A 27,911-nucleotide genomic window follows, 5' to 3' on the forward strand; every position below is an offset into this window, starting at 1 on the left:
TCACATCTGTTCTTCTGCCTGCCCGTCGCTGCCCCGCCTGTGGCTGCAACTCACTTTTGGGGACTTGATTTATTACAGCTTGAATTTTTAATCTGTTAATAATCTGCCCTGTCACTCAGAGAAGGAGACGGATATGGAAAAAGGCAAAGCGACCGCTCTTCTGCTGCACAGCATGCGCCCGAAGCCCAGCCCGTGCAAGAGGAAAAGGGGCTCATAAAAATACGATGAGATTTACTCTGCCTCATTTCAAACCAGAGCGTGCTTGTAACTCACGGTGACAGAGGAGGGTTCACCAGACGGAGACCCCACTGATCGACGTCTCAGGAACCACTTTCAATTAGGAATTTCTTGGCAGGTTCCCAACTTTTTGTCAAACTCTTCTGGGCTGCGTTTTGGCTGGGTCAGCTTCATATGTGTAATTGGGTCCCTGCTGAGCAGCAAGGCGGGAGGGTTGCCTTTGCTCACAGGAAAGGTGGGGGACTGTCCCCGACAGCCTGCGAAGGAGGAGTATTTCACACCCAGTGTAGAAAACTGTATTCTAGCTGAATTTTTCCATTTAAAATTTTTTTTTAAACCACTGGATTTGGGTTGAAAAGATGTATGCCAAACAAAAAATAGGATTAATCCAAGGTGTCCCTCTCCCACCTCTCCAAGCCAGTATCCAGGCTCCAGCCATCCATATGCTGGTGCAGCTCACTCAAGCTCAGGGACTGGCACAACCGCTGTGTTTGTGCCGTCTCGCCCGGCCCTGCGGGAAGGCTAGACAGCCGTGTCCATGGCTCTCCCAGCTCTCGCTCCCAGCAAACTGGGATGTGGCGGAGCTGGAGCGGGCTCTCGCCTTAACTCAGCTTCAGCATCTACTGAAAAATTTTAAAGCCTGTTTTATGTTGGGCAGATCTGGCCTGAAAGCCTTTCTCCCTCCCTGGAGATTTCAATAAGAAAGTCATTATTTTGCTGATTTTTTGTTGACGTTCTGTGTAAGAGTTGCCATGGCTCTCGCCAGGCACACCTCTCCTGGCCAGGAAGTTGGGGGACTGGAGCGGAGAAGGCGCAAGGCACGGCTGCTGCCATCACTGGCCAGGGCCAGGTGGGGACACGGGGACACAGCTGCACCCAGGGACCTACTGGGGTGCAGGCATCTCCGCAGCCAGGGCTGGTCCCCCGCACTGTGGCAAGACCGGTGCTCCCACATTCCTGTTTCTCCCCTCTCTTGCTGTGATGCATTTTGCCGTTTCCTGAGCCGTTTCAAACCATTTTGCCGCAAGCCCCACATTTTTTCTGTCTCTTTTCCCAGACAGGACTCTGGGTATCCTGAGCATGCTGAAGTTTCATGGCCCATTAGGATGAGGGAACGATGTCCTCATCGTCCGGGTTCACCGCTCCGGGCTGCTGAGCGCTGAGGAGTGAATTATAAGCAGGCTTGGAGCTGGGCTGCAGCCTCCAGCACGGACAGGATTGCTCGGGATGCAGCCAGTGCTGAAGTGCAGGGGATGCGGCTCTCCTGGAGATGCTGGGACCCTCCTCTCTGGCTGTTGCTGCTCTGTGGCTGCCTGTCCCAGGGGACCATCGCTGCGGAGCCAAGGTGGGTGAGAGGGACTGTTCTCCTCATAAAGGGTCTGTGGCCCACAGGGGCAGCCCCTAAATCCCCCTCTGCCCCTGGCACCACTCAGCACCCTCCTTAATTAATTTTGCAGACTGCACAGCCATTTGTGATGAAAAACATCCCACAAAAAGTCAATGAACAGTCACTGAGCACCACTGCGGCCTCTTTTAATGATCTTTTCTTTGTGGTTTTGGATTGGAATATCTTTCACTTACACGAAAGAAAGAAGCCCCCTCTTGGCCTGAAATGATTTGATTTTATTCCTTCATTTTCTTGCATTCCTAAATGCTCTGCTCCAGCACTGAGGGTTCAATAGAAGTTTTAAATTGGCCGTAGCAGGGCTAGGATGCTGACCTCTTTACCTGTTTCCTTCTGCACCGTCCTTGCTTGTGCCACCACTGATGTATCCGCATCCTCAATTCCTTTGGCACCTGGTGCTTGGGTTTTACACGGGGGCAATGCCCAGCTTGTTCCGCGTGTGGCTGCTTGCAGCAAGCACAGTGGAACCGCTGCTGTAAGCAAGAGGGGTTTGTCCCATCTCGAGCTGGGACACGGCATTCGCCAGCACTTTCTCCAGGTGCAATCTTGTGGCCGCATCCTCCGGGGAAGGTGTTTTATCCAGCGCGATATATAGGAGTGCCGAAACCAGGACAAGGAGCCATCCCCGGGCACGCTCTTTTTTTGGACTGTTCCAGCTCCTTCCAGTATGGTTGTATTTTATCTGTGGAGCTCTGTAAGGATTTTGTTCCGTCATCCTGGAATTTTTATGACTCTTTTGTGTGTATATAATGTGATTGCCCTGGAACAGAGAGAAATTAATCATTGTTCCTTTGTTAGTTTTCAGGAATTTTTAATGTCTATGTTTTTGTTCATCTGTCATGTCCAAATGTGGGGTCCATGGGCTATTTGACATTTAAAATTACTTAATTGCTTAGATTTTTCCCCTCAGTGTTTATGGACACTTGTTCGTAGTAGATTTTGAGTGTGACATTATGTACCATGTATTTTCTGGCTGATTCCAATTTTTCATTCCATCCAAGCGGTTCACAACATCTCCTCTTGCTCTAGATCATGTCTCTGGACTCCGTCATCTCCCAGAGGGTCGATAGGGCGAGCGGGGCTGTGAGAGGTAGTGTAGAGCAGCATCAACCTGCAGCACATCCTTCCTGGTGTCGATTGATGTGGGGATCCAGGGCCTTTAATGACTCTTAAGATGTTTGCATAAGGAAGATGTCTGAGATGTCATTGTGCAGTGTCCAGCACCCGTTCTCCAGCCAGGCTGTGGATGCCGTGTGGGATAAGGGTGAGGTGCCCATGGTGGCAGCTGGTTCTGGCCCCAAGCCTGGGAGCGGGCTCGCTCAGCAGCTCTCATCTGCCAAATCTCTCATTTTTGGGGACTACTTGCCTCTTTCACAAGTCTGCACCCTTTGCGGCACGCAGACAGGCTGGGAGCTGCTCCTTTGTGTGCCTCCCCACCTCCTGCGTGACAGACCGCTCTGGGTAACTCTGCTTGGGGACTCCTGTGCACAGGGAGGGCGCACGGCGTGGGGACAGGCATTGCCCTCTGGGGCTCTGAGCTGCCCCTGGTTTGGGTCACTGCAGGCAGGTACAGCAGCCTTCATCTCCACCGGGCCACTGCGCCGGGGCTGGCTTTGACCAGGAGAGACCTGAGGTCACAGATGATCCTTTCTCACCTTCTAGAGGATGCAGAGCAGGGCAGGAGGCCAAGTGCATGTTGGAAATGAAGTCTGGCTTCATCTCCCCGTGGAGACAAGTAGAGCTCAGCCTCACCTGCTCCCCGTCTGCCCGAGTCAGGACTGTTCCAAGCACCCTCACGTCTTGCAGCCGAAACGCTCTTGGAAAACATCTTCCGTTTGGACAGCCTGTGGCTGCGAGGCCAGAGCTGGATGGTTGCATGGGCATTTCCGTGTGCACGTCCTCATCCCCCAGCTCACACAGCTCAAAGGAAGCGCTGAAAGCTGTCAAGTCCATGCTGCTACAGGCAACGGTTTTATTAGCATCCCTCCTAGTCCGGGCGCATCCCTGTGAGAGCCCAGGTGGGGCATCCTTTTCAGGTACCCAGGTGTGCATCCTGCTCAGGCTCCTTTTGCAGCTGCAAGCAGGGAACGCTGGAAAAGCAAAGGGAAATCTCCGGGCTCTGCTCACCGTTAGCTGTCAGCCTGCCAGACATCAGCGTGGGGCCGGTTTAAACCCTGGTGGATCAAGGCAGCTTGACTGGTCAAGAGGAGGCAGCCAAGCCAAATACGAACAGCTCCCAAACCTCCGCCACGAGCCAGACGTTCCCCATTACGCTCTGGCTTTCACTGCCTTGTGATTTTAGGAATAACGTGCTGGTACCAACCCTGTGAGTTACGGCAGGGTGAGGTGTGGGGGCAGGCAGGCGCTGGCCAGCCACCCAGGCTGACATTTGGGCGCTTAGCAAACACTGAGGGGTAGGTGGAAGCTGCGTATCACTAACCATCTTACACACGTCATTAGGAAAACGTTGGATAAAACAAAAGATGCAAATTGTACCAGGCTGTGCTTCCTGAGCGCCCTGCAAAGCCTGTGCAACGTCATGTGCTTTTGCTGTGGCTCTGTAATGGCTTCGACGCTTTCTCGGGCACGTTTGCTCCTGCTCTATTGGGGCTGTTTTGCATTAAATTGTTTGTTTAGCAGCTACTGGGGTTTTGGCAGGACAGCTGTTGCCTTCTGTAGGTTGCAGAGCAGGAGAGTCTCATGCAATGCTGCTTTGCAGAGCAGCCAGGCGTGTCAAGGTGGAGCCTGCTCGTTTCAGAGAGAAGAGCAACAGCACCCGTCACTGCTGCCCGTCCCGCCACCTCGCAGGACCCTGTGGGCTCAGGCCAAGCAGTCTTTGTGGCAGGGGCACCTCTGCGGCTCCTGCCGGGGCCGTGAGGACCCAAGGCAACCGTGGGCCAGGCTCCGTAGACTGCTCCTGGGAAGATCTCCCGATGGGGCAAGGTCACCCAGATCTCAGACCCCCAGCGCAACCCTCCAGACCCGACGTGCGCTAAAGCAAACAGTCCCAGCATATTAATACTTGCAAAAACAAACACTACGCAGACAGGAGAAGGAACGAGCCAGCCATTAGCCGGCGCTAAGCCGCTCGTCTCTAGACCTCCGCTCTCTCTGTTTCCTATGGCCGTTGCCTCCCTGAATGCCCCATGCCAGGAGCAGCCTCTGCAGATGTCTTCAGCTGTGCCCTGTACCAGGTCTGTCCCAGCATGGCTTGCTTCTGAAGGAGCACCTACACCCCTCCCAAAGCCAGATTTTTCTCTTTTTCGTGGTCTCTTTGGCATCTCCAGTGCTCACACTGCAACACAACATCCCGATTTCCAACAGGGCAAAGCTCCGTTCAGATGGGAGAGCGGGAGAGGAGCCACCACCAAAGGAGACATGGCATGGCCCTGGCAGACGCTGCAGGATCAGCATCTCAGCGTGCCTCCTGGAGCCTTGCAGGGGTTCTCACCTCTTCTCACCACTTTTAAATTTTTAAATTTTTTTTTTTTTTTTTGGAGAGGCCAGCAACTGATTTGAGGTGGTTCCTGAGCCCAACAAGTACAATCAGCCTAACATCGCAGCCTGTGGCAGCTGGAAGAGGTCAGCCCCAGCACGCACATTAGCATGGTGCTCCTCCATGCTGAGGAAGAGGAGGTGACGCAAATGCGGTGCATTCAGCCCACTCGCCCTTAGAGCGTTCGTGGTACCCTGTCCTGCAGAGAGATGCGTCTGAGGGTGTCCCTGTGCAATTCACCGTGGGACTGGCGTGGCAGGTCCAGAACGACAGCAGAGGTGGCTGGGGAGGCAATGAAGGAAATCCCGACATCCCACAGCAAGGAAAGCAGCTGGTGAGCAGCACAAAAAGCCATGCGCCATGCCCAAGGTAAGGCTTTGCCACGGCCAGAGTTTCCTGCTGAACTGGGTGAGTATTTTGGGGATGAAGGGATGATGAAGGTCAGAAAGGACATCTGGAGGTGACTGATCCAAACTCCCCTGCAGGGCACAGCCTCGCTCAGGTTGCCCAGGGTGGTACCTGGGGAGTTTTGATCATCTCCGAGGTTGCCCAGCCTCTGGGAGCTGTTGGGAAGCGCTGATGGCGGAGAGGCTGAGCGAGGGCGAGTTAGCCGTGGCTCCAGCAGCTACTGGTCCCTGAGAGACACCCAGGAATGGAGGGGGCCCAGGTCTGAGGGCGCCTGCCCGCAGCTCTGCCTGCTGCTGAGGACAAAGGACCTGCTCCCCGAGGTCCGAGCAGGCAGGAGTCAGTGGCCTCAGCCCCTCCACGCAGGAACCTGCCGGGTGAAAGCCGATGCTGAGCACGTCCCCAGCGTGAGCCGCCAGCCCCAGCACTGCCGGGGCTCGGGGTGCGGATGTGATGGGGAGCACTGGGAGGCTACCTCTACCCAGTTTGCATCTGCATGTTTAAGGATATTTAAGTGTGTTTAAGTGTGTTTAAGAGCTCACCCTTCTCCCTGGGACTACAACAGGCAAAGAGCCCACATAGGAGATGCTCCGCCAGCAGAGTGGCCCCAAAGCTGCCCTGAGATGGGTGACACAGCTGGAGTCAGAGGGGACCCACGGCCTGCCTGCCTGTCAGCCCTGGGTGCCACCGCTTGGGATTTGCTGCTGAGGAGGAAGCGTTGCGTGCAACAAGTTGTGACCGTTCTCAGCTGCCCACAGCGTGTGAGCAGCCCTGTGCTCACCCGGCTGCGTCGGGGACGAGCCACTGTGCTGACATGGGCCTGCCTTGCATCCTGCTTGGATACCCCTGGTGCTAGCGGGCAGCATCCTGAGCTTTGTGCAGCAGCATGGGGATGTATGGGGCAGGCCTGAAAATGCTTTTGAGCCCCAGTCCTGCAAGAGGGGTCCTGGAGACACACAGCTGGATGAAAGGAGACACATCTGGGTTATATTCCCCACTCTGCTCCAGCCCTGCTGCTGGGGCTGGGCTCCTTCCTGCCTTCCTTGGGCTGCTCCGTACCCTTGTCTGCGGCTGCTCCGTAACCCCTCCCAGGGCCAGAGTGCTTTTGGTGGGCTATCTTCCCCACCCCGCATGTACGGAGCCACCCCTGCAGCCCCAGGTGTCAGGGATGGCCAGAGGATTTCTATGGTGCTGTTTCACCCTTTTTTTTTTTTTTTCCTTTTGGTTGATTAAATCCCAGCATGGCTCATGTGCTCACAGCCCTGCCTTGCTGCTTCTTGCCCGGAGCACCAGCGCTACCCAACGTGTCGGTCTCCTCCTCAAGCGGCGGGCAGAGCCGACAGGTCCCATAAGGGGTGGGTCCAGCCCCAAAACTGTCCTGAGGGACAGGGGGGGATGTTCCTACTGCTCCACTCTGGTCTGGGTCACATCTGCCAGCCCCAGCAGACGGTGACACTTCAGCTTGGCTGTAATCTGTCCCCAAACCCAGGTCTCCCTCATCTGAGCTGCCTCCCACCTGTCCGTCAGTCAGCATTACTCTCTGTTTCCTGGTGCTTTTCCACAAATATCTGTATAAACAAGATTTCTATTCTGTAGTTTTCCAGTCAGAACTATTCTATTTCAGGTTCTTTGTTTGCTTGTTGGTTCTGTGAAATTTGTAATGGTTTCCAGGAAAGCTGAAACCTTTGCAGCCCGCAGTGAGGTGCCTGGGGTGCCCCAGCTGGGCCGCATGTGCCTGCCTCCCCCGGCACCCCGACCTGCACCCCTCCGGCTTACACAATGGCAAACAGAAAATACGGATCATGTTTCTTCAAAATCTGAAAAAAAAAACCAAAACTGATGCCACTTTTGAGGAGCTGGAGGAAGGGAGGGTTTAAGTGAGACATTTCTGTACAATGGAGAGGTGTCGTTAAGCTAAGCTGTGCAGCAATGTCTGTACCTATTGCTGGTTTCCCACATCAGAGAGCTTCACCCAGCTCTAAATCTGGGACCACAGCATCCGCTGGTGTTTGAAGAGCAGTTACAAGAAGAGTGCAGAGACATAGGGGCTATCTGTCATAAGAAGCTGGCTGTTAACTCTGAAGACTAATGATGTCAGTACAAACAGCAACAAGAACTGTCTTTTTTCTGACCAAGAAGGAATGATGATGCTTTCCATTTATTTTTGTAAGCTGAAGTGCCTGTCTGTGGTCGTCCCTGAGGTGACTGCCGTTCCCCACCTGCAAGGAGCCGGGTGAGCGGTGGGGATACTTAAATCAGTCCCGCTGGCCCCGGGGTGAGGATATGGGGATGAATGAGGCTGAGGAAGCGTTTGCCCCATTAGGAAATAGCTGACAAGCGAAAGAGAGGAAGGGAGGGGGTGTCCCTGGCTCTTCTGGAGCACCCCTGCTGAGGCCCCGAGGTGCACGAGCAGCAGCTGTGGGTGCTGCCATGGCCCTTCCCACCCAGGGGTTTGGTCCTCTCCCAGGCGGGGCCACCACAGCCAGAGGTGTCTGATACTGGTCTGGGCTGAGGGACGGCAGCACTTCAAGTGTGCAGAGTCCCAGATTTGCCGTAAATTAAAATTATAGCTGACCCGGATTTATTTTTTTATTAGAAATAACTTCTCCCAGCTTCGCTGTTTCAGAGCATCACTGCAGCCGGGGCCAGGGACAGGGCTTGGAGGTGGGATGTTTGTCACCCCCATCCTTCATTGTCCCCAGCACTGTCCCAGGACAAATTGTTGGGATCGGTTATACATTGGTGTGCCAAGGCTGGGAAGGACCATCATCTTCGCAGCTCCAAACTGTTTCTTTTCTGCAAACCAAGAAGTTGTCAGAGAAAAGAAACCTTTGGTATGAGATAAAATTATACAACTGAAAAATAAACCACTTTGCATATGAAGAGCATTAGTTCTTCACTGATAAAATGTAATTTAATAAGATGGGTACCGGTGTGGGGAGGGATGGACGCTGCGGCCGGGGGGCTCTGGGTACCGGTGTGAGGAGGGATGGACGCTGCGGCCGGGGGGCTCTGGGTACCGGTGTGGGGAGGGATGGACGCTGCAGCGGGGGGGGCTCTGGGTACCGGTGTGGGGAGGGATGCACACTGCGGCCGGGGGGCTCTGGGTACCGGTGTGGGGAGGGATGCACACTGCGGCCGGGGGGCTCTGGGTACCGGTGTGGGGAGGGATGCACACTGCGGCCGGGGGGCTCTGGGTACCAGTGTGGGGAGGGATGCACACTGCGGCCGGGGGGCTCTGGGTACCGGTGTGGGGAGGGATGGACGCTGCGGCCGGGGGGCTCTGGGTACCGGTGTGGGGAGGGATGCGCACTGCGGCCAGGGGGCTCTGGGTACCGGTGTGGGAAGGGATGCACACTGCGGCCGGGGGGCTCTGGGTACCGGTGTGGGGAGGGATGCACACTGCGGCCGGGGGGCTCTGGGTACCAGTGTGGGGAGGGATGGACGCTGCAGCGGGGGGCTCTGGGTACCAGTGTGGGGAGGGATGCGCACTGCGGCCAGGGGGCTCTGGGTACCGGTGTGGGGAGGGATGCACACTGCGGCCGGGGGGCTCTGGGTACCGGTGTGGGGAGGGATGCACACTGCGGCCAGGGGGCTCTGGGTACCGGTGTGGGGAGGGATGCACACTGCGGCCGGGGGGCTCTGGGTACCGGTGTGGGGAGGGATGCACACTGCGGCCGGGGGGCTCTGGGTACCAGTGTGGGGAGGGATGGACGCTGCAGCGGGGGGGGCTCTGGGTACCGGTGTGGGGAGGGATGCACACTGCGGCCGGGGGGCTCTGGGTACCGGTGTGGGGAGGGATGCACACTGCGGCCGGGGGGCTCTGGGTACCGGTGTGGGAAGGGATGCACACTGCGGCCGGGGGGCTCTGGGTACCGGTGTGGGGAGGGATGCACACTGCGGCCGGGGGGCTCTGGGTACCGGTGTGGGAAGGGATGCACACTGCGGCCGGGGGGCTCTGGGTACCGGTGTGGGGAGGGATGCACACTGCGGCCGGGGGGCTCTGGGTACCGCTGCGAGGGGAGATTTGGGCACCGACACACGGGACCGGGCTGGTCACTGCCCGTGGCGAGCCCTGCGTGGTCGGTACCCCCCGGCCCACACAGCCCCCCCTCCCCGTGGGCCAGGGCTCGGGCACTGGGTGCAGGGGCAGCACCGGGGGGTCCGGGGGCAGGGAACCGGGAGAGCGGGGCGATGCGGGGGGCGGCACCGGCGGTCCGGGCTGGTAGCGCCGGGGATGCGGAATAGGACCGGGGATGCGGGGCAGGACCGGGGCGGGGGGGGTCTGGCTGCGCCCGGGCGGGGCGGGGCGGGGCGGGGAGGGGCCGGGCAGGCCCCGTCGGCTCCGCTGCGAGAAGCGACCGGAGCCGCTGACGCGCCTGGCTGCGGGGGCGCGGGCGGGACCGGCACCGGGCGGGCCTGGGACGGGGCGGGGCTGGACCGGCACCGGCAGCGGCACGGCAGCGCAACCCGGGCGGGGCGGGGGAACCGGCCCGCTCCAAACCCGGCCCCCGGCCGCGGGGAGCCGGCGGTGGCCGAGCCCCCGCAACCCCGCCGAGCCCAGCCCAGCCGAGCCGCTCTGCCTCTCGCCCATGGCGGCCCCCGGCCCCACGCGTGTCCCGGTCCCGCCACGGAGCCGTCGCTGAGCGTTGCGCACCGGCCCGGTGTCCAGGTAAGGCCCGCGGGCGGCCCCGGCCCCCGGCTCGGGAACGGCGGCCCCGGGCACCTGCGCCAGCCCGGACCCATCCCGCCCCAGCCCGGCGGTGCGGGGCCGGGGGGAGGCTCCGTGGGTCCCGGCTGAGCCCCTTTTCCCCCCGGGGGACCCGGCCCTGCGGTCGCCGGTCCCAGCCCCGGGCTTCGCCGCTTTTTCTTTCCCCCGCCCGGGATCGTACATCCCCCTCGCTGGAGTCAGATGCTGTCACCTCGCAAATGGGGCAGAATCGGGGCCTTCGGGCTTCCCGGGGGGATGAGAGAAGAGATGGGGGGAGAGCCAGGATCGGGCCCTCGGCCGCCCACCCCCCGCTCGGTGTCGGGGCGGCCTTTGCGGCTGCCGAAGGAGTTTGCTTCATACTTGGAGACCGTCCCGCCACGCAGAAACACAAACACGGCGAGGGACGGCTCAGGGTGCAGTTTGTTCACAGGAGAGAGGGGGGGAAATGCGTCCTGTCTAAATATTAGTTTAAGGAACGGAAGGACCTACGGCCGGGCTCTGTCTGCATCTGCAACCCCATCACCTTCTCCCAGCTCCAGCCGCCAGCTTTCGGCCTCCGCTGAGCTGCGGTAATAATATATCCAGAGCTCAGCAGGGGCTGGGAGGCGAATTTCACCCTGGCGTCGAGGGAGGGCATTTCCCTCTCTTGCTGCGGTCTGTACGAAGGCTTTAAAAAAACAATCTGGACCGCGCCTGTCTTTATTGCACATATATGGTAGCTTGCAGCCAGCACTGATTGAAATCCCATCGTCGCTTCGGGAGCCAATCTGCAATTAGGCGCTGGGTCCTTCGTCGCGGCGGGAGAAGGGGCTGGCGGGAGCGGCGCACGAGTCGTGGATGCGTGCTGAAGTCCTGGGTCTGAAGCCGGGTTCATCTGTGGATCCCACATTCAGACTCCCGTGTTCGTGGGTGCTCCTAGATTTAACGGCGGAGACGCTGCACCGCAGGGCAGAGAAATCGAGCAGGGAAGGGGGGGGCTCTGTGAAAGGTTTTAGGAGGCTTGAGCACTCTGGTTTGGTTTTTTAGCTGCTGGTTTTAACTGGGCCTCTGGTTCAGCCCCGAATCTGCCTGCTGTGGCCCTGACAGGGTTGCAAAGCGGAGCTGGCGATGCTGCGCCTGAGATTTGCTGTGGGCCGAGGCAGCGCCCTGCCTGTGCCATGGCGTCCTCGGTGTCCCCATGCAGCTGCCCGGCAGCCGGCTCGTCCTGCGCCTCCGTCCCCACGGGTCCAGGGCTGGGCTGGAGTGAGGGAAGCGACGCTTTCCTACGTTTCTGCATCTCGAGTTTGTAAATAGCGCTGGATCTCGAAGTGCTTGCTCAGTCCTGGTCCAGCTCGTGTCTCACTGGAGGAAGGAGCAGATGCCGGCTGCAGGCACCCCGGGGGGATGCCGGGCTGTCCCTCCTGCTTCGCAGTCAGTCTGTGCGCAGTTGCAGCTACTTCGCAGTCGGATGCGGCAGCGGGGCCAGGCTCCTCCTGGGCTGCACAGCCGCGGGATTCCCAAGGGCAAGGGGGGGAGCCTGGCACCTTCCAGGCCTCGTGGCATCCACCCCCCTGGGCTGTAGGCACAGGGACCTGGTCCAGCCAGCTGTGAGGCGGCGTGGGGGGGACGTGCGGGTCCTGGCGCTGTCCCTTCTCCCTGGGAGGTGGGCACCCCTGGGTGCCCCGTGCCGATGGACGGCTGCCTGATGCTGGGTGCTGGAGCAGGCCTGGCTGCGGCTGCCTGGGTGCCCTCCCACGGCGCGGGCGTGAATCACAGCTCTCCGCTCGGCCGCCTCCCTGCTCTCCCAGTGAAAATCCTCTCCTAGAGCTGCAGGTGGGTAGCTCTCCTCTGGCCATGCTAGCCCTGGGGGCTTGGGGCCTGCTTTAAGGTCGATTTCCACCTTTGGGGGACTGCGAGGGAGGACGTCAGATTCGCAATAGCCACTTTTTGAGGGCAAGGTGCCTCTCGTGTGGCTCTAAACGCAGCCCAGCCGGTAGTGTGGCCAGAGCAGCCGTCACCGTGGCTGTTCCCAGCGCAGCGCGCCGGGGTGGCGATTGGCACACAGGGCAGGCAGCTTCCTACCCAGGAGAGCCCCGTCCCGTGACACGCGCAGCCACGCCATCCCCACGCAGGGGTGGGCTTGGGGAGGGGGTCACAAAGAGCCGACAGCTGCCTGTTGGTGTCGGCCCCTTCCTAGGGAGCATCTCAGGGTACCCAGCGCGGCTGAGCCTCGGCAGAGGGGGAGATGCTGAGAGCAGGGGGGGTCCAGCGGCTCCGCGTGGTGCGCGTCGCAGGAGGTGCGGTGGCGCAGCTCAGGACTGGTACGTGGTTTACTGGTGTGGGTTTGGTGGGTTTTGGTTTTTTTTTTTTTTTTTTCCCCCTGGTGCCGCAGGCAATTTAATTGCTGGTCTAAGCTGAAGCACATGTGCGCCATCCTGCTTCCAGGACCCTCGCTAAGCCTGGCCAGGGCAGCAGCATGGGATCGCGCTCCGGCAGCTCCCAGGGCTCAGCGTGCGTGGGGAGGGGGTGAGGGCCCAGGTACCTCCACTCTTACCGTGCCAGGGATCCCAGGAGCATCCCAGGAGCACTGCCGCAGCGATGCAGCCATGGGGCGGACCAGTCCTTCAGTCAGGGTGAGCCGTCTGCTCCAGCACCACCTGTTTGGACTGGAGAAATCCCACCCAGCCTAGCTTATTCTGGGATTTGGCCAGTTTGGAGTAATCTTTCCCCGTTAAACTTGAAGGAGAGGAAGAGAAACCCAAACTGGCTCCCTCCTGGCTGTGCCGGGCACGGTGCAGAGATGCTCTTGTGTGAAGGAGCATCCCAAGAGCGTAGGAACGGAGCCACCCCCTCTGCGACCGCCCTGGGAAGGGAAATGCCACAAGCGGTTTTGTTCCCTTTGCTTCCTCGTCATGAAACCCAAAATGGGCTCACTTTGTAACTCAAGATCCAGAGAGCTAAATTGAAACAATCTATTTGCCACCGCGTTGTTCTCGAACGACAACAAAAAAGCATTTCCTCCTGCAGCTGTGCAAAGCCAGCATGGCAGTCTCCTAATAAGCAATGGCAGTCGCATCAACACTGATTTTTGTTTAGTGTTTTGATTTTGATGGAACCACTTTTTCATTTTTTTCAACAGAAAAGGTTTCCTTTGAGCTTTGTCCAAACGGGATGGATGGTGGCTGCCAGGAGGGAGCAGGAGATGTCCAAGGAGGGGAAGTTCCTCCTGTAGCATCACTCTCCGGCTGCGCTCACCCAAGGCAGGAATGGCATCTTTCTCTATTTCTGCAATTTCTTGCAGCGCAGGGACCTGGCTGCGTGGGGCTCGGGGCAGGGCGATCAATCCCGTCTGTGAGCTCTCCGGGGCGATGCCCAAGGAGATGGCTCGTCAGCCGGGTCTGGGTTTGCAGGTTTGCTGTAATGGGGCCCCCAGTTCCATCTTGTTTTTTTTCCAGGCCGTGGCAGAGGGGCGACGCAGTCGTAAGCCCACCCCTGGTCTTTCTCAGGGAGAAAAAATGTACCCCAGAAGGAACCAAATGAATGCTGATTTTTGAAGCCTATTTAGAGCATCCAGGGGGTGGATGGAGCAAACAGCCATCGTCGGGGGCTGGGGGGGGGCTGGCAGCCCACCGCCCTCGCTGTCTGCAAGCCACGGCAGCTCCACGGCAGCCAGACATCGACGAACACGTTTTGGGCGAGTCCCCGGGGCGGGAGCCACTCTTGCCTCCTCTGCCATCTCTGGCCCTCGCTCACCGTGGCAGAGCTGTTGGCAAAGGCACCGAGCACTCGCATGGCGGAGCGGGCCGCGGGCTTCTGCACGGCGTGCGGTGCCTTTTTTTGCCTTTAATGCTGTTGGTTTTGGCTGTGCTGACAGGGCTGGCCGGGAGCACGGGCTGTATTTATTGCTGGCTGTTGTTGCTCCCTGACCCTCCCCTATAAAACGTCGGGGCTGTCGGACTTGGTGAAGGCGGCTGGTGGCCGAGGACCTCCTGGCACCCTAAAACGGGGCAGAGCCCCCGGTCCTGCCGCCCCGGGCAGCCTCGTGCTGCGCTCCTGGAGCCGAGCGGGGTCGACTCGTCCCTGCGCCGCTGACATGGGGGCTGCAAGCCAAAATCCCAAATCCCCATGGGGTCCACCCCAGTGGTCGTGGTCCCCTGAGCGGCTCTGGCTGCAGCCAGTGGAGCCATGCTGGGAGGAACGGGCAGAGGATGATCCCAGCAGGGTGCTGGAGCAGCCTGCTGGGTTTTCCCTGGGATTTTCCCTCTCTGCTGCCTTTCCCACAACAGGCAGGGATGCTGTGCCCTTGTGCAACATGGGGAGACCAAAGCCGGCCAAAGCCTTGGATACGAACCAAAACATCTTCATCCTCTCAAGCCGGTGCCGCATCCCACCCAGGGACGCCGGTCCCGTCCCTCCCGGGTGTCCCCGAGGAAGGGCGCCCCTCTGAGTTAATAGGGCAGCTGCTCTCTTCGTTAAGTGGTGCTGGCTTATTAAGAGCACATTTTTGAGGCTTAGCAGCTCCACGGAGCCATCTGGGAGGGACAGTGCCAGCAGCAGAGCCGCCGCACGTGGCAGGAGGACGCGGGAGGCGGCCGCTGGCAGCGATGCTCCGCCTTGCCAAGCCGAGCTGGGCTGGGTGCCGATGGCGTGGCCCCGCTGCCCCGAACCGGGGAGGGGACGCGGCTGCTTAGTGCCCGAGAGCGGTTCTGGGACACGGGTGGGCAGAGGAGAGGCCAGAAGGACCCAGCCAGGATTTGGGTGGCACGAGGCTCTGAGCGCAGGCAGAGGGAGGGCGCATAGGCGCGAAGGGACGGTGGTGTCTGCCGATGCCCTGGCAAAGCCTCGCTTGCGGTCGGGTCTTGTCGGCAGAGGAAGGCAACGGCCCTCGCGCTGGCAGAGGCCGAGGAGGAGAAGGGAGTCTGGTCCCTGCCCATCTCCAAGCGCAGATCGGAGGACGATTGAGCTTTTCCGTCCCCCAATGCCGGCGGGACAGGCTGCGTGGGCTAAAGGCGAAGGAGGAGCGGTGGCATCGGTTCGGTGGCCCGGGGCTCCCCGCTGGGATGGCACGGTGCAGGACGCAGGGCTTGGCTGCGGCTGCCGGCTCTGCTCCCGCAATCCATCTTCTTGCTGGAGCTCTTCCTCCAGCACCCCGTTATGTCCTAGCAGCACTTTCTTTATTTCCCTGTTGCTCCCAGCAGCGGGTCCCACTGCAGCATCTGGGCTGGGAAAGGTGGAAAACTGGCAGAAAAGGGGCGAATTGTCACGGCCCGCATCGCCCCGCGGTCCTGCCCTCGCCCCGCTGCTGGCGTCAGCTCCTCCGCAGGTTTGCGCGGCCACGCTCCGATTGCAAAGCACGTTTTCCGGCGGCACAGAGCGCACCGTGGCGTTGGCTGGGGGTGGGAACGACAATCCCGGACTCTTATGCACAAGCTCGATTGGATCTGATCTGGAGTTGCGGGAGATGGACGGGAAGGGCAGTGCCTCCACACCTTTCTCGTGCCAACGTCCTGGGATCGATTGGGTGCGATCAGAGGGCTCAGAAGGGAAAACTTTGCTTTTTTTTTTTGGATGCTGTGTGGCTCTTCCATGTGGAAAGCCTCCGATCCCTGAGGGTATCCCAAGCGGGTTTTCCCCTCAGTGACAGGAAAAGTCAAGGGACTTGTCCGTCTGCGTCAACGTGATGCTGTGCCACAGTATCAGCGTCTCTGCATGCGGAGTTCCAGTCTTTTGGAGAGCCTTCACCTACCCCAACCCTCTTTATCCCAAGCATCTCCCAGTTTTGACCTTCCCCCACCCAAAATCTCCATTCCCAGTCCGCCGTTGTTGCTGCCTTGGGAGGAATTTCTCATTTGTTCGCTCTGGAGCTGCGCTAAGTGGTTCAACATGTCGGCGGTTGCTGCTGGAGCCGGACGGTCAATGCTGATGGGATATTAATCTGTGTGCCATCCAAAGCCCCCTGGAAGGGTTTAGCGCAAATTGGATTTGCGAACCTCCCTGGGGTCTCTCTGCCCTCAGCCCCACGCTGTAATCTCCGGTGGGCGCCTTGACAAGCCGGCTCCTTCTGTGCAAAAAGAAATTAAATGTATACAGGGAAAAGGGGAGCGGGGATATGGGGGATTTCCCAGCGCCGGCACCACTTGCACTGCTTGGTCTCACGGCTTTTGAGGGACGGGGATGGGTGCTCGCCCTCCAAGGGCGCCCGGGGGCTGTAAACCTCCCGTCCTGCCCCCGGCACGGCTCGGCTCCGACCCAGCCTGTCCCGCGTGCAGGGATGCTGGGTCAGGGCCGGATCCGACCCAGGTGCGACAACGGGAGTTACGAAGCGGGGAGGTGAAGGGACCACACCAGCCCACTGGAGACGCGTGGGAAAGCCGGAGGTGGCCGTTCTGCTCCTGGAAAAATGGGGAATTAATACATGGAGTCCTTCGAGGGCCGTCGTGCTCCCAGGGCATTTTTGCAAAGGGGAAACCAAGGCACACTGCAGCACAGTGACCCCCTCCCACCCCAGGGATTTGGAGGGGCCAGAGCGTGCTGTGACACCCGGCAAATCCTCAAGGAAGGAAAACCCGACAAAACCAGGAAGGCAAAAGCGGCCAAAGCTGTTGGGAGGGAGGAGGTGATGCTTTCATGGCAGCCCTCCTGCCCTCCTGCCTCTGTCCTGTTTTTCCCTCCTGGATCCCACCAGGCGCTTCGCCTTTCTTGGGGAAAAAAAAAAAAAAGAGATTTTTGCCCCCAGCGCACCCGTGGCAGCTCACAGATACCAGCAGTGTTAAAACCCCAGAGGAAAGCACATCTGGGGCCTGGGCTCCGTCTCGCAGCCAAAATCTAAGCTTTTAACCCTGTTTCCCGAGGCACTGGGGTTGTTCAAACAAGCCACAGTAATTAGCTTCCTCCGACAAACCACCCCTTTTTGGCATCGCATCCTTATTTCGTGCGGGGGGGGGGGGTGGTTTGTCACTCCACAGGGAAAAGAAAAAAAAAATAAAAAATTCAGGCTCACGTTTTAGCATGAGTGGGAAATTTTGGGCAGCAGAAACGGTGTTGAGTGGTGACTGAGGCTCTGTTTGCCCGCACACCAGCACCCATGGGTGCCCGGTACCGGGGGGGGGGGCTTGCTCGTGCTTTTTTTTTTTCTGGCTGGAGTTATCCCTGATTTCCTGCAAGGTTACAGAAACCATCCTGGCTTTGGTGGGATTTCACATGGTATATTTTATTTTCTCTGCCCATTTTCACGGGGATTTGGCTGCATCAGTGGGGCTTTTTGCAGTTTTTTTTCCCACCTCTTTCCCCGTTACGGTGTTATTTTGCATCCTGCCACGAGCCCCGCTCTCTGCGCCAGCTGACATGCCAAGCAATACGCTCCTGAAGCATTTTCTCATAATTTTCTCTCTAGTTGCTCATCTCTCATCATAAAGGGCAGCTCTTCCCGCTGCTGAGAACCGACTGAATCAGCCCGTGGGGGTTTTTGGGTTGCTATGGCCTTGCCGACCTTGGCGCAGCCATCGCACCTCACCGGCTGGGGACCGCACCACCCACCTGGGATTTTTCCACGCTTTTGTTGATTTTTAGCTAGGAAAAGGAACAGAGATCCCCCAAATGTGATGTTTTCAATGGGTTTTTTTTCAGAGCTGGAGGGTGAGGGGTGTTGGGGGTGCAGGTCTCACCCAGGTGCCCCTGAGCTGGCCGGGCAGCGTGAGCGCTGCAGTGAGCCGTGCCGCATTTAAACCGCTTTCCTTTTTTTTTTTTTCCCCCCCAATGCTGATTTATATTGCAGCCGCGTCTCTGCCTCCGTTGTGCCCTGGCGAGCGGCGGACAGAGAGGCAAGGGCAGAGCGGCGGAGTGGGAGACGAGGGTGGTCGAGGCTGGGGGGAAACAGTGTCTTTATTTGCCCTCGCAGGGATCAGCCAAGCCCAGCCGGGGTTGAGCCGACCCCAGCGCGGGGACTCAGCAGGAACGGCGGCAGAAAACACCGCGTCGCCGCACTCGGGTCCGCAGCGGCAGCAGGATTCCTCCCCGCCGGGCACCCGTTGCATGTCGCCTGTTAATTAATGACGCGAAAGCCCGCACGGGACCTCCAGGGAAGGAATCGAAGCTGCCAGTGCTGATCGCCCGGGGTGCAGATGCGTCCCGCGGGGCCGCCTGCCTCCCCGCAGCTCTGCGCCATGCCGGAGCGCGCGCCGGACGGTGAGAGCAGAAATCCTGTGGGAGGGACGGGAGACGGTGAGACCAGCCAGCATCATCCTGGCATCCGTCTCGCCACGACTCCCTGGAGGAGTCTGGCCCCCACATGGGTCCGAGTGGGGCGGGCTCTGCCCCGCGGAGGCAAGCAGGGCCTCGGGGTCTCTGCTTGGTGTTCCTGGGCTGGGGGCACGGGCACGGTGCCAGGCGCTGCACTGGTGTTGGGTTTTCCATCCTGGTGAGTTTGGCTTCTCCTGCCCACGCAAGCCGGCACGGCTCAGGGTGACACGGTGCTGTCCCCTGCCACGCAGGGTCGGCTCCTTACGGTGCCCCTTGGCCAGGGCAGAAATTGGGATTTTTTTTTTTTTCTCTCCCTCCCCTGTGCTTCATCCTCTCCTGGAAGAGCCCCCAACCCCCTTGCCAAGGGACAGGGAGCAGGGCACGTCCTCCTTGATGCAGGGCTCTGGCCGTGCTGTGGGGGCTGCGGGGGTCCCGCACCTGCTTGCTCCCAGCCCTGCAGCCCACGGCGAGCAGGAGGTACCCGTGGGTGCAGCACTGCTTCGGAGGTGCCTAGGGATGCAGGACGCGTGTACGGTGCGGATGAGTTGATGTACCTGCCCCGAGCCTCCCGGCATCTCCCGATGCCACCTGCGGTGCTCAACCCCACTGCCTCTGAGCCGGTTTGGCTCCCCAGAGCCCAGTGGTGGGAATACGGATGGGGACAAGACCGGGGCTGCTCCATCTGACGGCAACTGCCCCGGCGCCGCTCAGCGGCGTCCCAACCTTACTGCTCGCTTTGAGACACCATGTCCCGGTGTGAAATCTGTGAAATCTTCCTTCTCCAGCCATGACCCGGAGCACGGTGTGGCCTTTGCCCCGTGGCATCACCTGCAGCAGAACAGACCCTGGCACAGCCCCTGGCAAACCCTTCAGCTGTGTCGCACGGGCTTGGTGGGGACTTATTTTTCATATTATTTTTATCATGATGATGGGGTTGGGTGTTGGTTTTTTGTTTTGTGGGTTTTTTTTTAATCCAGCTGTTTGGAGAGATGTAAACCAAACCCGCTGTAATTCAGCCTGAACGTAAATGTCATGTCAGCGTGGGAACGACGCAGCTTGCTGACGGTTGACGTGTTCAGCCGAGGGGCTCCCCGCACCGCCAGGAATGCTGATGCTCCCCCTGCCCAACCACGGCCCCTTCTCCCCTCTGTCATCCCGCGGGTCCTGGATCAGCTCCACCACCGCCGTTTCCTCGCCAGGGCCGTGCCGAGCGGCTGCAGCCAGGAGAGGCTTTGGCTGTCACCCCAAAAGGCTTTCCCAAAGGAGCCGGGTTGCGGCGGGAAGCCCGGGGACAAGGATCTGGCTCATTTGCGGTCGACCCCTTGGAGGGGACCGGGGGAAGCTGGGGCTGCGGGAAGAGCTTTGGAGTTTCTTGCGCTGGGCTGGTTTTCACTTAGGCAAAGCAGAACCATGTGTCCCATGCTCGGCTCTGGTTTTGCTTACGGGGGAAGCGGGGCGAGCTGGGGAGCGGAGGAAGGCAGCATGGGGATGAGCCAACACCGCGGGGCCGTGGGACACGCTGTGGCCGTCGCCGCTTTTCGCAAAGGGTGGGGCTGTGATGGGATGGGAGAGGAGCTGCTGGGGACGTGGGTGCTGCTGCCCCGTGTCCCTGGAGCCACCTCTGGAGCAGAGCTGGGGATGGGGACATCGTCTTGCTTCCCCTCAGTTGTGCACTCATGTACTGTCAGAAGAGCAGGAAAATCCAACAGTTCAACTCAGATCAGGGTTTGGGGCTTTTTTGCTTTCAACGCTCCCCATTTGGGGGCCTGTCTCGCCATTTTGGGGCTGGTTTGCCCCTGGGGCACTGGCCGTCCCGCTGCAGGCTCTGGTACCCTCTGCAGCATCCTCCTTGCTCAGGGGTGTCAGACACACCCATGCTCTTGGCAGGGGGTTCAATTCCCAAAAAAAGCACATCAGGAGCTTGTTATCAGTTTTGGTGGACAGTCTGCCCAGGCGGTCTCTCCGCCACCCCCATCCCCTCTGGGACCGGCTGACCATCCTTCGAGCGGGACCAGGCGTTGAGCCGGGGGCTGGAGGAGCCGCTTCGCCGTGAGCCTGGATGGAAATTGTTTAATTCCTGCGGGGTGAGTCATGAGGAGCCGGGATTTCAAAGCAGCTTGGCTCCCATGTAAGGCACTAAAATAAACAGAGTGTGGCAGGTGGAAGCTCTCTCTGATGTCCCGTCAAGGCTTTTGTCTCTCCAAGTGTTTTGCCTTGCCAAAAAAACCTCGGCCACTCCGTGGCCTCATCCATTCTTGCGGCGTGGCTGAGGCCGAGTGCTTGAAAATAATGAATCAATGCCCGGAAGCATGAATCGACTGAAAATTTATGGCACACTTAGAATATAATGTCTTTTGGGTTCTCTGCTTTCTGGGCTTTGAAGTGTCAGGACAGAAAGTTTTTGCGTCTCCTCTTCCCTCTCCAGCAAGGAGGATTTAGGGTGAAATAAGTAAAATTCTGCTTTTCCTCCTTCATCTCATGGCTCCAGGAGCTAAGGCTTTAAGGAGTCAGCGGATATCAGAAACAAATCCTAAGAGTCTCCTTGAAACCTGGAAATGGGTTAGGAAAAAGAAAGCCCAGCTATGAGAAAAAGCGAGCGCATGAAAAGCAAGGCAGGTCCGAGGAGCTCAAAATGCTCTGTTTGTGTGAGTGAAGGTGATGCATCTGCAGGGAAGGGATCGCTGCTTTTTCATTCAGCAGTAAAAGGCAGCGGAAACGCCGACACTCGGGAGCTGGAGGGAAGAAAACTCCAACTAGAAATGAGGCTCAATTGATTTGACTGGTTTTGTTTGTTGGGTTTTTTCTGAATCAAGCCTTGGAAAAGTTTACTTAGGGCTGTGGGGTGGATTTGTTGGCTCCCCTTCAAAAAGCACGACGAGAGGCATGAGATGCTCAGAGAAGGTTTTTGGGGAGGATCGGCAGCGGCACGGGGAGCCAAGATCATTAGCTTGCTCCCTCCAGCCTAAGCAATGGGAGTTGGCTGTGCTGCTGTTTGTTGTTTTTCCTTAAGATTTCCAGTTCTTCAGGACACAGAGTAGTTTTTCCTCTGCCCGGAAAGCAGCGAGCCCCGGCAGGAGCCGGCTGCAGCGGGGATGGGAGCAGGGCAGGTGGCCGGCGGAGGAGGCTGCCAGAGGAAAGGCTTCGCGCCGCAGTGGTTTTCTTGCTGGACTCCTGCGAAATGGAGCTGGGTTTGGGGTTGTCCAGCGGGGAAGGGTCTTCTCCTGCAGGATTGTGTTTCCCACTTGGCAGCAGACATGGCGCGGCTAGACGGTTGTGATCGCGTTAACGGATTCTCAGGAGAATGCAGGAAAATAAGGAGCTTTCGGGCTGTTCTCCAGAAGAAAAGCTGAGCGCAAACTTTGGCTGCTCATCAAGCGCAGGAGGATCCCTGGGTCCCTCCCCGGGATATAACGTGGCTGCGAGCATCCACACCCCGCCAGGACTCAACCCAAAAGCCCGCTCGCAGCAAACCCAGGGCACGGCCCCACGGGTGACGGCGGCGCAGCTTCTGTGGGTGTGTTTTGGGGCTGGAGTGGCCACACTGGAGTGGCCCGTGGCAGAGGGTGACTCATAAAGCTGTGACGGCTCCATGGGTCTCGGCTCCCAGGGACGCGTTGTAGGAGCAGAGCAGGGTGCTTGTGACAACAGTGCTTGCCTGTTTGCCCTGCAAAAAGAGGGATTTCTGTGCTGTAGAGGCTGCGTGAGGACCGGATGTCCCTGGGTGAGACCGCACCTCTCTGCGAGCCATCCTGTCCCCATCGGTCCCGTGGCACACCCTCGCACCCGCGTTTGTGCACCTGCAGCTCCTGCGCCACCCCAGAGCCCAGACTCTTCTGGGTTTCTCCATCCCCTCCAGAAAGAGGGGGGCAAAGCTGGAGCAGCCTTGTCCCGCCCAGTCCGGCGTTTCGGCCGCCCACGTCTGCCCTGCAGCCAGACCCTACCCCCACTGGCCCATCCTCACCCATGCAACGCGCTCCCGTCTTTCCAGAATTGCTTTGAGGAAGCGGAACGAGCCACCAGTGTGGATTTAATGGGCAATTTTCCGGATCTGGGTGCCAGTTGGGGTACCCTGAGTACCCAGCTGCTCCTTCGCCCATTTAACCCCTGCACACTTGTGCGCAAATCACTGCCATGCTTGGGGTGTACAGTGCATCCTGGGGCACAGGCACCTTTGGGTGCAGGTGTGCACCCGGCGAGGTTTTGGGCTGCGGGATGGGGCTGAGCCAGCAGGGCTGTACCCCACGTCTCTAAACAGAGCAGCGGGAGAGCCGCGCAGTGATTCCCGCAACGATGGGTCCAGGGGAGTGCAGGTCAAATCCCTTGGGATGATGGATCGTTGCTGGGAGTGGATTTAAGATGTGTGGAAACCAGGGAGACAGGCGGGTGCAGCTCGAGCGTCCCCTCGGCTGAGTCGTGGCGGCGATTCCTGCGTGCGCACGTGCTTTTCCTTTCCCCTCACCCCGAACTTCAGCTTTCCCCACAGGCTGGCACATGTGGTCTGTGGCTGTTTAGAGCAAGAGAAACCAAAGGCAAAGCCTGGAATATTTATATATTTTTTTAATTGTTTTGCACGTCAGCGCTGGGGTTTTAGTCTTTTGAAAGGTCACCAGCGAGTGGGTGGGAGCCACTGGCTGCTGAAACAGGAGGCTTTTTAACGGGAAGTGCAGCGAGGCCAAAACCACCCTCCTAAAATGTAATGGGCTTGCAATAAGTCAGAGGCCCATTCTCAGGTGCATGGTTGGAGCGTCGCAGCCGTGCTCCGTCGCAGCCCTTGGAGGGGGCTGAGACCCCGGGAGCAGCTCGGGAGGCAACGCTGAAAGCTGAGCTCTGGGTTGTGCGTGATCCCAGAGCCGGTTGCCCACCGTGGTGTTCACCTCCCGAAATGCCCAAACAGCAGCTGCCGAAAGCCGCTTGTCCTCCTGGACAGCCAGCCGCTGCCGACAACACGTGGGGTCCCTTCCCCACCTCCAAAACCCCCACTGTCTGCTTCACCTGGGGCTGCCATTTCTTCACAACTCCTACACTCCCCAAATTTTGCAAGCTCTCCAAGGACAAAATGCAATTTTCTCGGTCCTTTGCCATTTAGCCCCTATCCCTGCAGCCTTGCTGGGAACCGTTTGACGCCAGTGAGGGTTTTTGGTGCCCATTCCCCGCTCCTGCTCTTAACTTGCAGGAGAAATCTGAGCTCGAGGCACCTCGTTCTGCGGATGGCTGTAGACGCAAACACACCCAGCGGCCTCCATCGCCCTCCCTGCGGCTGCAGGACGGGGAGGCCCGCCCAACCTTGGTTCCACCAGAGGAGAGGCGGCGGTGGACAGGGACCATCCCCATCCCGGATCCCGGTGTTCTTCCCGCTCCCCACCAGCCGGCTGCAAGCTCTCGACCCGACGCGCGTTCTGCTGCCGGTGCTTATCGGCGCGGTGTCTCGGCCAGCTCCGCCGCTTTGTACCCCGGCGGGATTTCACGATCTTACCTCCTTATATGGTGAAACTATTCTTTTTCTAGCTTGGCATTGTTTATAGCCCAGTTGAAAATATTTAGACTCTGGCTGGGTTCTACAATTATCTTGTAACCTACAGGGCATATAATTACTGTTAGTTAACGGGCAATTATCTGCATCCTGTAAAATAAAGGGTTGCTAGCAATGCGGCAGCATTCACAGCCCTTCTTGTTGTTTTCTACAATAACAGTAAAGGCAAATCTGTCAAATTCCATTTTAAAATAAAAATTTTTCCCTCCCGGTAAATTCTATTTGGCAAATATTGCTAAACTGGAGTTAGGGGGTTTTTTTTCATTCTCTCCTTTTTTTCTCCCCGTGGAAAATTTATTTAAAAAGGAGAAATGTTTGGAGTTTGCACGGAGCTGAAATAAAAAAAAAAAGGGCCAGGAGGCGGCTGCAAGCCTGTGTTGCTTTCCAGAGCCTGGCTTTGATGGGATTTAATGGCTGACAGCCATTGACGGGAGCACAGACCCGATTCCCGCTGCCCTGCCCGGCTGCAGGGTCACTGGTAAAATCCCACCAGCTCCAATCTGCTCTGGATGGAGAAAATGGAATGGCGTGAGGTAAGGGCCTGCTCACCTGCGAGGGAAATACCAGCGGGGTTTTTTAATGCTTTGAGGAATTGCTGGGCTGCGGCCCCGGACGATCCGCACGGCCGAGGTGCCTGGTCCCACCGCAGGCCTTGGAGCCGCGCCAGTACGGTCCAACCGCTCTGTTCATTTTTTTTTCCTGAGTTTTTTCCTGATTTTGTCTGGTTTTGATGGAGCTGCTGTGTGGGTGCGCCGGCGGGGAGGGATTGAGGCTCCGGTCGAGCAGCGTGACCCTGTTCACCGACGCGGTCTGGGCGAGCGGATGGCAGGAGCAGACTCGCGGTGCAGCTCGCCAAAGGAGCGGGATACCAACCGGGGCTCTGCCAGGGAGGGGGGACGACGATGGAGCCAGGGGCTCCCTGTGCTGCTCACCCCATCCCATGGACGGGGTGTGCCGGGTGAAGAGGTGTCACCAGCTGGCCTGGCATGAGTTTGTCCGTCCTTTGCTCACAGCCACTGGCGCGAGGGGCGGTGGATATCCGCCTGCCCAGCCAGGCTGTGGGCTGCCTGGGCTGGATACGGTAAGGACACCGACTTGTCCTCATGGCCACCACCAGCCCCAAGCTGCCCTCGCCCACCAAGGCCAATGTCCCCTTTGCAGCACAGCCCTGGCCGGCACCGTATCTCTGTGCCTCAGTTTCCCTATTGCGACACTGGTCTTGGGGGGGGCAGGGGGGACGAGCTGGAGCCAAGGGGACGCTGGTAGTCCCACGGGAGACCTGAGCCACAGGGCTGGGGGGAGGGAAGAGGGGCCCACGGGCGAAGGCCAAGTAATAAGGATATTTGTTTTGCCTGTTTTGCAGAGTTTCAATGTTCTGACTTGCTCTAAGATGAAGGTATGGAAGTTTGCAGCCATTGCATCGATGCTCCTCAGTTCCATGTTATCCATTTTAGTTTGTAGAGACATGTTCAACGGAAGCCGGAAATACAGTCCCTTGCCTTCCTCGCCGTCTTCCTCACGGGCATCCTCCTCCTCCTCCTCCTCCTCCTCGCTGCCGACGGCTCCGCGGAGATCCCCACGGGCCCTGCAACGCCACAGCTCGCTGCTCTCCCAGTGTAAGCCGCTGCGCCCGGGACCACCGTCCCTCCCGCGCCCACCGTCCCTCCCGCGCCCGCCTGATGTGGCCCCAAGCCCACAGCGGGATGCGCTTTCAGCTCGCGAGCAAACCCAGCGGGTTTATTCCCCATCCGCTTTCCCCGCCGTCCCCTCCTGCTGCTGCTCATCCCTTTTACGAGTGTTGGAAGAGGAGCTTGGGGTGGTGAGCAGGGGGTCCCACAAAACCCCAGCCGCTCCGCATCAAACCTCGGTGCAAGCACGTCAGCTCTCCATATAGGGAAACCAAATGCGAACGCTCATCTTAGTGCAAAGAAACTGCTTTTTTAGCTCCAAATGGCATGTTTTAAATTTTTTTTTAAATTTCTACACTATTTTTATATATGCAAAATGTCAAACAGGAGCTGAACACGAGGGGGAATGGCTCCGCTCTGCGGGGAGGCAGCGGTTTCCCCCGCAGCGCCGCTCGCCCTTTCGTGCTGGCAGTGTGCTGGAAATCTCCGGCATGTTTGTTTTGATTCCAAACCAAAAGAACTTTTTTTGGGGTTGAAATTTTGAAATCAATGACAAGCTGTCAAATTACGCTTTCCTCTTCTTTCCCGCGCCTCCCTTGGCGCTGAGCTGGACTAACCCCGACCTCAGTGGTAGGACAAAGGGACCTGGATGGTGCCAGTGGCCATTGAGGACAGTTTGCGTGGTGGCTGCTGGCCTAGGGGTCCTAGGGGGCAACCCTTCCACCCAGACCATAGGGAAACAGCGCAAATATTAAATTTGTTGGTGTTTCTCCCCAGTCCCATCGCAGCTGTTCTGCAGCATCATCTCTTGGTCAGGATCAGGTGGTTTTTCCTATTTTTTTCCACCAAGGAGCAGCACTGGCATCTTTAATTCCTGCCGGGATGCTTTTTGCAAGTGCTTCGTCCTTCCGATATCCCAGCATGGTGCCGGTGTCCGGCCATGCCGGAGAAGCGCGGCTGCCCGGTTCCCCGGCCACAGCCATCTGGAAGCCATGAGCATGGCAGGAGTTAATAGCGGGTGGGTTTTTTTCCGCCCCTTAATAGTTGGCTTTTAAGCATGCACTTGATGTTGTGCAGTGGAAGGGGCTGTTTGGGACAGCTCCAGGCAGGGGAGAGCTGGTAGGGGAAAAAAAAAAAAGAAAATAAGGCAGAAGAGGGAAATGGAGGAAGGGGAGTTTGGGGATTTTTCACCCTGCTGCTTTCCTGCCCTCGCAAGCCTGGGGGCCTGGGCTGTGGCCCCCTCCCTGTGCCCACCCTGGGGTTTGTGAGCCTTGGGGTTTGGGTTCAAAGCCTTGGGGCACCTTGTGCATGTCTCTAAGATGGCTTCTGGGAGACGCAGCCGTTCGGCCACGTGTTGGCCAAGCGTTGGATTTTGCAATTTTTGCAATTCCTACTGCATGCGGAGGGAGCCAGGAGCCAGCACCAGGGACGGCCACCACCCTGGGCGACAACCACCTGCCCCAGGGGACCTCCATCCTGGGGATGTCCACTCATCCCAGCGAACGTCCGCCACCGCTGGACATCCCCCTAACGGCTGTCTCTTCTCTTGCAGACAGCAGCTTGCTGGAGAGCTACACGGAGGGGGAGATCCGGCAGCTGATCTCGGCGCTGGTGGAGCGCTACAGCCAGGCCATGAACTCGGGCGGCCATGAGCTGCCGCTCTTTCCCCGGGCGGGCAGCCGCCGGAAGCGCGCCCGCGCTCGCCACAAACCCTGTGCCCTGAAGGAGCTGGAGGTGAGCGTCAGCGAGCTGGGCCTGGGCTACGAGTCGGACGAGACAGTGCTTTTCCGCTACTGCAGCGGCACCTGCGAGGCGGCCCTCCGGAGCTACGACCTCTCGCTGAAGAGCATGAGGAGCAGGAAGAAGATCAAGAAGGAGAAGGTCCGGGCCCGACCCTGCTGCCGACCACTGGCCTACGACGACGACGTTTCCTTCTTGGACGCCTACAACCGCTACTACACTGTCAACGAGCTCTCAGCCAAAGAGTGCGGCTGCGTGTGAAGGGCCGGGGCCCCCCAGGAGAAGCGGGCAGGAGAGGCGATGCCCCGGCCCCGAAATCTTTGCTGGCCGCCAGGTAGAGGGACCGGGGGCTGCGACGGGAGGAGGGGGATGGGCCCCAGACCTCTGGCTGGACGAGGAGAGACTGAGCCGCCAGTGCATCCCTCAGCATTACCGTCCCGCTCGCTGCACAGGACTAGAGACGTGGCTGGCGGTGGCGGCAGAGGCTGCGGCTGTTGGAGCGGTGACAGCTGCTTGCCCGGGGGGTCCCTGTCAGCCCACCC

General features: G+C 58.9%; 1 protein-coding gene across 2 annotated transcripts; it reads left to right on the plus strand.

Annotated features, from left to right (window-relative positions):
- The first annotated feature begins 10,060 nt into the window (after positions 1 to 10,060).
- Positions 10,061 to 27,656, plus strand: NRTN (neurturin). 2 transcript variants are annotated; one of them, XM_086767528.1, is made up of 3 exons: positions 10,061 to 10,215; positions 25,365 to 25,617; positions 27,182 to 27,656. In XM_086767528.1, the coding sequence occupies exons 2-3, from the start codon at positions 25,392 to 25,394 to the stop codon at positions 27,628 to 27,630; spliced, it is 675 nt and encodes a 224-aa protein (XP_086623654.1). In that variant the 5' UTR covers positions 10,061 to 10,215; positions 25,365 to 25,391; the 3' UTR covers positions 27,631 to 27,656. The 2 variants fall into 2 exon arrangements, with proteins under 2 accessions (XP_086623654.1, XP_086623653.1); XM_086767527.1 differs by having other exon boundaries at positions 10,124 to 10,215; positions 25,456 to 25,617.
- The last annotated feature ends 255 nt before the right edge of the window (positions 27,657 to 27,911 follow it).

This window comes from Chlamydotis macqueenii, chromosome 26, assembly GCF_036417535.1.
Source record: "Chlamydotis macqueenii isolate bChlMac1 chromosome 26, bChlMac1.mat, whole genome shotgun sequence".
NCBI lineage: Eukaryota > Metazoa > Chordata > Aves > Otidiformes > Otididae > Chlamydotis > Chlamydotis macqueenii.